The 8335-nt window shown below is 41.2% G+C and overlaps 1 protein-coding gene across 1 annotated transcript in view; it reads right to left on the bottom strand.

Annotated features, from left to right (window-relative positions):
- Window positions 1-62: 62 nt before the first annotated feature.
- SUPT20H (SPT20 homolog, SAGA complex component) overlaps window positions 63-8335 on the bottom strand; it is a 58419-nt gene continuing 50146 nt past the window's right edge. The window contains exons 22-25 of the mRNA XM_065418417.1: window positions 6586-6714; window positions 1917-2022; window positions 1246-1349; window positions 63-445 (exon numbers count right to left, since the gene is read on the bottom strand). Of these exons, the coding sequence (XP_065274489.1) occupies window positions 308-445; window positions 1246-1349; window positions 1917-2022; window positions 6586-6714 (477 nt within the window). The 3' untranslated portion in view covers window positions 63-307. The remainder of the gene's footprint in view (window positions 446-1245; window positions 1350-1916; window positions 2023-6585; window positions 6715-8335) is intronic.

The following is an 8335-nucleotide window of genomic DNA, read 5'->3' as shown; positions in this document are numbered from 1 at the left end:
TATCACCCTTATACTATGTACAGTGCTGCTGAATGGTAAAAAATACAAGGTAAAACATCTTGTTAAAAATATGAAGTGACTTGCAAAAAACAAACCCTAGCTTTTTGTTAGATGAAATTCCTATTTTCCATAGAGTTGGCTTCCCGATACAGTTTATACATATCAGCATTACTTCAAAAATTCATTTTCCCATCAGCCATTTCAAACACTGATTTTTTTTTTTGAGCTTTCTTTAAAAAAAAAAAAAAAAAAGTTTTAAAAATCACCTCTGCGTCTATTTTTTTTTTAAATATAAAACCCCCAAGACTCAGGACTTTGGAGGGGTCGGTGTGCCTCTTTTCCTTTTACTTTTGGACTGGCTGCCTGAATGTTGCTGGTGTCGTAGCTGAGCTGCTTGTGCTGCTGCTGCTGCCATAGCCATTTGATGCTGCAAGAATCGCAACTGCTGCCGTGGGGGAGAAGGGAAAGGGAAAAAAAAGCTCGTTATATTAAATTTAACACTACCTTTTACCTCAGGAAGAATGACAGGAAAGAACAAGATGGGGTAATTAAACTGAGGAAGCACTGAAATGGCATCAAAAAGGAATACCACATACTGGGACAATGAGTACAGTCAAGCAGCACCAGTGGCACAGAAGCCTGCTGAGGGCGTTTCGAACATTTCACAGTTAAACTTTGCCCTTTGTGTCTGTCGCAGTAACTGCAGTAACTCAGCAACTTCAGTAAACATTTTAGTTCAGATGATATATTCAGCATAATACTTAATATAATTTCTCTAAGTCTCCCTCATTCATGCAATATATTTTTGTCCTAATATTGCAATAATGTACTCCCTATATAAATATCAGGATGGAGAACATTACTATGTTAAAAGAATGCTTTGCCAGAGCTTCCTTCTTAATGTATTAACTGTAGCTGTGCAATGTGTTTGAATTTAACTAGGCACTCGACATGCTGTTGCTTCAAAATCCTAATGGCACCTGGCCAAGCTTATTTAGTAACGTGCCACAAGCACTCCTTGAATGTTATCAAATCAGGAAAGCGGATGGCTTTAATGTATAAAAATAAATTCAGTGCTCCAAGTTGGTCGAACAAGAGGAATCGGATCTCTCAGTTTAGTTTGCCACACTGCAGCATTTTAAAAATTCCATATGGTATTAGTAAAAGTCTAAAGGGCAGCATTTTTGGTTTTGGAGCTGAGAATTGTATTTTTTTAATGCAATCAGAGCGAAGTTGCTGGATTACTTGTATCTGTTGCTGTTGCTGCTGTAAGGCAGAGGAGAGCTGGAGTCTCTGCTGAGGAAGGCTTTGCCCACGTCTGTTCACGGCAGAGCCAAGCTGAGACAACACTACGAAAAGGAGAAGGGGAAAGCAGGCAGGTCAAAGAGGTTGGGTGGAGGTTGTCAGGGTTAGGAAAGGAAGACATAGGAATAGAGTGTAACAGAAAGGGGATCAGTAGAATTAATCTCAGAATAAAATCAGAAACAGTGCAGAATAAAGTATACACTGTATAGACACTGTTAGTTGGAACATGCAATTAGATTATGAAGAGCTTGTGGACATGAAACAAATTTCTCATACTGGTCTTTAAAGCAGACAGTTTAAAGAAATACTCCTTAATGAAGTTTGGTATGGAAGCTTTGTACAGTTTTGGCAGGAATTGTGATTTAGAGACTATTCAGTTTATGAAACTACCACACACAAGACAAAGAAGCAGAAAAGTGCATGCTTTTAATTTGCAAGTCAAATTAAGTGTAGCATCTTTTATGTAATCCACACTCTGTCATGTTAACTTGATATGTGATTTGCTTTAATTAGAGTAAGGGGAAGGCTTATATTAAACACCAAACTTCATTCCAGTATGAAATTTATCAATGTCACTAAAAAAAACAGAAGGAAACTCTGCCACCACATACCTGCTGCTTGAGGTTGCATAAAGCTCCCTACTCCAGTCAGGTTAATAACAGCGGCTTGCTGGGCAGATAAGGCTTGGTCTTGATTGGCTGGACATTGCTCAGCACTCTGGCAAAAATGAGAAGTTTGATACTTATTGTGCCATTGAATGAATAAATTAAAAAAATCAGCATGAAAAGATATGAGTACCGCTTTTATTTCCCTTTTAAAAAAGGCATTCTGCTTTTTATAGTGTTAAATACGGGTAATGGAATGACTATTCAGATATGTAGAGCAGCCATTATGTGCTCTATACTAGCTCTTCTATAATTTTGGATTCTATAATCTGTTTTACATAGATAGGGAATGTTTTCCAGGACATTAGGATTATCTCTGTTCTTTAATAGAAGTCCCATGGCATCTCTGACTGCACCATGGGCAACCTAGTAGTAATAACTATAGTTTAGATCCAATCAGGTGGTACTTCATCTCCTAATCCCACAAGAATCTGTGTTGCACCTGAAATGGTGGTCCACACGCAGTCCACAGGCAAGAATACTAATCACTATAGACCCTAAACATCAGGGGGAAAAGTGAAGATGTTTACATCTTCAGATTGTGCCATCCTTTCTTAACTTAAAAAAATCCACCCCAATAATATTCTGAAAGCAACAACTTCACTCAGGAACAAAATAACTCCCCCCACCTCCATTCATTTCTTACACAGATTGGATCATGAGGGGATTGATCAAATGTCCGTTGAAATCTGTGTGTACTGGATCGTGTGCTATACTAGAGTACCCACATGGAATTGAAAATATTGAGTACATCTTACATAATTCAAACAGACTTAACACACACCAGACCAAAAAAAAAAAAATTGTAAGAAGGCAGAACTTGTGACTGGGCTGCTAAATTGTCATGAGTTATGCAAGATTTCTTCAAGATAACCATGTTAAATAATCACATGAAAAAGAAAACAGGGAAAGAATTCAGCTAAAAATCACTGTATTAAAGAAACAGTGCTATAAGGTTAGGACATACTGAGGATACTATAAAATGATGGTACCAACCTCTCACCAAAAACCTACAGAAATTTGTGATAAATGTATGTATATTTTGCACAATGGAATAAAAAGTGTTATTTTGATTATTTCTTCACTAAGCACTTAGATTTCAGCTCAATTAATTTACACGCTTGAAGAAATTAAGTTCATAGTTCAATGTCTGTACGAGGAAATCCTAAGAGTATTGGCTTACTGATCAAAGAACAAAGTAATTACAAACAATAACGAGATTCGATGGTTGGATTCCAAGTGCCTTAAGAATACATCTACAGTGGTCTGCTGTCACACCACCACACATAACAGCTTAAAGACCCGTGTGAACAGAGATGACACTGTAGGAGAACTTTTCTGCCATGTGGGATTCCAGGAAACTGACGTTACCCATTTGGGTAAGGTAATATCTTTTATTGGACCAAGTTCTGTTGGTGAGAGAGACAAGCTTTCGAGCCACACCGAGCTCTTCTTCAGGTCTGGGAAAGGTACTCCCAGTGTCACAGCTACATCCATGGTGGAACAGATTGTTTAGCACAAGTAATTAGCACATATTGTAAGAGACCATTCAAGGTAGAGGGCCCTGTTACCTCATAAGTGAGCTTTTGTCAGTCTAATACTTTATGTAGTATTCATAGCCACCCAGCGGTGAAAGTAAGGCGGTACGGTCCAGTACGGCGTGCTGGACTGGACCGGCTTCTCCGGCGGGGATTTAAAGGGCCCTGGCGGGGATTTAATCGCCTCTGGAGCCCTGTCGCAACTACCCCAGCCCTAGCCTGAGCCCTGCTGCCCCGGGGTAGTGGCAGCAGGGCTCCCGTGGTGATTTAAAGGGCCCAGAGCTCCGCGGCAGCTGGAGCCCCGGGCCCTTTAATTTGCCCGAGCCCCGGGGCTCCCAGCCTCCTTTGCAGCTGGTAGCTCCGGGGTGATTTAAAGGCCCTGGAGCTCCCAGCCACAGCCTCTTCTGGTTGAGGCCACGCCCCGCTCAGGACTCCGGTGTACCGGTAAGTCCTTTAAGTTACTTTCACCCCTAGAGCCACCTTACTGATGATTCTTCCATACTATTCAAAATAAAATTATTTTAAGACAAACTGAACTAGGTATCTGGGCTGAAGGCAGAGACTAACTAGCACACACAAAAGGCCTCTGGCCTCTGCAGTAAGACTAGAAAGGAGCTGGTAACTACACTGGCAGATGGGATACAAAAGTAGAGCAGACTGTACTTTTCCTTTCCCAAACTGGCCACATTGTGGGTACGGTGAGAATTAAATACCCTATCAGATAGATAAAATTTAGGGGAAGGTCTTGATGCCCCCAGGGAAGGGGATTGGGCATATGAGAATGGACTGAGGTTAACTGCTAAACTCTGTTGATTTCTTTGTAAAAGTCTGCATTTATAAAGATTAACGCCTTTCACAGTGATTGTACTTGCTGCCTCAGCTTTCCATCTGTCTACAATCATCCAAGATTACAATCTACAATTTTAGGGCCAAATGGAGCCCTACCCTTCACTAGCACAAAAATCCCAACTCAGTTGTAACGGCTAGGATGTAAGCCAACTGCTGACTGACACAGTTAGGAAGAAACTTTGGTTATTCTACAGTAGAGGGTTTCATGTGTATTCCTTTAAAGCAGCTGGTACTGGTCACTAATAAGGCCTTGGCTACACTTGCAAGTTACAGCACAACAAAGCAGCCCCAGGCGCCCTAGCTCACTCCCCGTCCACACTGGCAAGGCACGTAGAGCACTCTGACTCCGCGGCTACAGCGCTGCTGGTACTCCACCTTGGCAAGTGGAATAACGTTTGCTGCACCCCCACTGGAGCGCGCGGCACCAGTGTGAACGAGGTATTACGTTACTGCGCTGTGATCAGCCTCCAGCAACGTCCCGTAATCCCCTTAAGTCAAGTGGCCACTCTTGTCATTGTTGTGAAATTGGCTGCAGGAATGCGGAAATGTCCTTTCAAAGTGTTTCGGAGAAGCTGGCTGCTTATCAGCTCCGAGAAAGCAAACATTTACTGTTTGCTTTGAGTGAGAGAGAGAGAGGTGGGGGGAAGAGGGGGTCTGAACTTACAAGACAGCATGCTGACACACTCAGCCCCCCACAAACCCACTCTCTCTCCCTCCACATACACACAACACACTCCCTGTCACACTCCACCCCCCCCCTTTGAAAAGCACGTTGCAGTCACTTGCATGCTGGGATAGCTGCCCATAATGCACCGCTCCCAATGCCGCTGCAAGGGCCGCAAATGTGGCCACGCCAGTGCGCTTGAAGCTGTCAGTGTGGACAGACTGCAGCGCTTTCCCACTGCGCTGTACGGAGGCGGATTTAATTCTCAGCGCTCTACATCTGCAAGTGTAGCCATGCCCTAAGAATCGGGACAGTGGACTAACTGGAGCACTACTCTGATGCAGCATGGCAATTCCTGTGCTGTGGTTCTGTGTATGGAGGGGCAAGAACACACTTCCCTCACATACTGAATGGCTTCTGTCCACATTAGTGCAGGATGATGCAAGGCCAGGTTATCTGCCATGTCAAAAAATCACCAAAGGGATAGAGGAGCCAGCTATAACTACAACCTATGTACAGCAGTGGCAACAAAGTGACTGCACTCTTCACGAGGCTTCCTTTCTCCTTAACCTGATTGAGACCTTTTATGTAAAGGCCCATTTACTTGTTGTTCTGGGGAAAAGGAAAGACACCATTTAATCCATGCATTGTAACTGCCACAGAAAACTTCTACAATCTTCCAACTGATCCTGTAACCTTTGAAGGACTCACAGATATATCCAGATTTCTACAACATTCAGAGATCCCATTCCTCACAAGTAACTAACAACCTTTCAGTTGTCAATGAAATGGTTAGAAAATGTGGTTTTAAATAAGATTTTATTAGCCCTGTCTTCATGGAGGACTAAATGCCTGAGAAATCCAATACCTTAAAATCAGCTCTTTTTTAAGTCATAGAAAAAAAAGTTATGTTTATTTAAAATGCTAAGTTTCCAATACTCTGTAACTAAAAACCTGCTTACCCAACATGCATGTGAATGTTAAAAAACAAAATTCTCTTCTGATCTGAAATGAACAATTTTTAGGCCAAAGAGGAGATGTTTCTGACAAAGTTAAAAGGGGAGTCAAAGTGGAGTTTAGAATGCAATGGGTCTTTCCACTTTCATTATACTATATGAATGCTTATTTCAATTTAAGGCTAGCGAATTCATACAAACCTATGCAGCTGATATCCTACAGTAAATGTGCAAGGCTACACTATCTTTGCCAGTTCTTTGCTAACTAAAACAAAGTTAAGCAATACAGGAATTGTTAGAAGCAAACCATAATGGTCTTTTCAGTATTGGCATGACTACAGAGCTGAAGGGACAGTATACTAACTGGGCAACACAACTTATTTTTATATTCCTAGATCATGTAAAAGGAGAAATTATGAATGACTTTTACCATCCAAAAATAGATCCTTGTTATTTAGTAAACTAGAATTGTTCATTTCCTCTTCCTTTAAACAACTACTCCAATCAACCACTCACCACCTGAAAGGTATAATCATTTGTGAGTAAACTATGCGGTTCAACAGTTTTCCAATGTATTTATGAACTCAGACTGAGGGTAACTGGCACACCTGTTCTCCCTGTTGTTGCGGACTACAGGTTGCAGGCTGCTGGGACTGCTGCTGTGGAGAGAACTGAGAGAGCTGCTGCTGCTGCTGTTGCTGCTGAAGTGGGTTGAAAATAAGTGAACCACCAGGAAGCTGTTCCAGATTAAAAACAAAAGACATAATTCAATCACATTCATGAGCCTGCCATTCTCCGGGGATGAGCACAAATAAAGATCTAGATATTAAATTACTTCTTGCAGATATTTTTTAAATGCTGCTGTTTTTGAAAAGGCCTCATTTTTCAGAAATAGTCTGCATAAGTTGTAGCCCTAGATTCCTAGGGAGAAAAGTATATTATTATCATTGTTCTATTTAAATACAATTGTGCAGATTTTACACATTGCTAATAAAAATGTAGGTTAATGGATACCTGTAACATCAGAATACTTCATTAATTCCATGTTTAAACCATTTTATTTTATTTGGATGAAGGCTTCCTAGTAGTAAATTGTGAAGAATCTGATGCAACAGATATTAATTAAATATGGGGCCTGTTTCCTCTTGCTTACACCAGTTTTACCAACTGCACTGATTTCAATTGAATTATTCTTGATTTATAACAGTGTAAGAGAGAGGAGATTCAAGAGCATAGCCTGAAATGACAGCCTTAGGTGTAATGTAAATACAAGCATTTCACTAATATCTTCATAATCTCTCTCTCTCTCTCTCTCTCTCACACACACACACACACACACACACACACACACACACACACACACACACACACACACACACAAAAAGAACTGTAACTGCAATATGAAGGTTACACAATTAAACTCAAGGAAGACAAGAAATGTAAAAAAGTTAAGATTCCAAGAGCAAAGTTAAATTAGCACACTAAATCCTCCATGGTTTATAATATATATTTTAAAACAAACAGGGAGGGATAGCTCAGTGGTTTGAGCACTGGCCTGCTAAACTCAGGGTTGTGAGTTCAACCCTTGAAGGAGCCACTTCGGGATCTAGGGCAAAATCAGTACGTGGTCCTGCTAGTGAAGGCAGGGGGCTAGCCTCGATGACCTTTCAAGGTCCCTTCCAGTTCTAGGAGATAATTATAATTAATGGAGATATCCTATTATTATAAGCTGCACATTTAACCAGGACTTGAAGAGTCCATATACAGATATAAATTTGACTTGTGCATTTGTGAACTGCATTGAGTTTAACTGTGCAACCTGACTCTTAATTTACATTTACATTTCATTTCCTAGTGCCACATCCCCTAGTCTACTAAATCCACTATATTCTGTATAAGTGGCATAAAGTGGACTTAAAACAGCTGACTACAGTCAATGGAGAATTCCCTCCTAGGTAGAGGAACTCTCCTCTGACACAGCTGTCTCCTGTGCCAGCCACACCCCATGCTCCTGGCAGCAGGGAGTACAGGAAAGCAGCATGGGGGATCAATCCTACTCTGATGTAAGGTTCCTGAAGGATCTTGCACCACTAGTGTAATTTAGAGCTGCTCCTTTGCAGCTCTAACTTGTGCTGGACCTGATAGCTGCCCCCCACCCCGCCCTGCATTTGATCAGAGCTCAGATGCAATCAAGAATTCTCCCCCTTGGGTTTTATTTTTTGTTTAAATTAAAGAAGTTTATTCAGAGTTTGTAAACTCCTTGTCTGGAACTATTTGTGTCGCATAGCTTTCTATTTCCGATAGTAGAGACTGCAAGTTCTTTGTATCAACTAGTAACCCAGCTGCACATGCATAGTT

Source organism: Emys orbicularis, chromosome 1 (genome assembly GCF_028017835.1).
Source record: "Emys orbicularis isolate rEmyOrb1 chromosome 1, rEmyOrb1.hap1, whole genome shotgun sequence".
In the NCBI taxonomy this organism is placed as follows: Eukaryota; Metazoa; Chordata; order Testudines; family Emydidae; genus Emys; species Emys orbicularis.
Note: the sequence above shows the minus strand (reverse complement) of the source record. Positions and strands in the feature narration are given on the sequence as shown.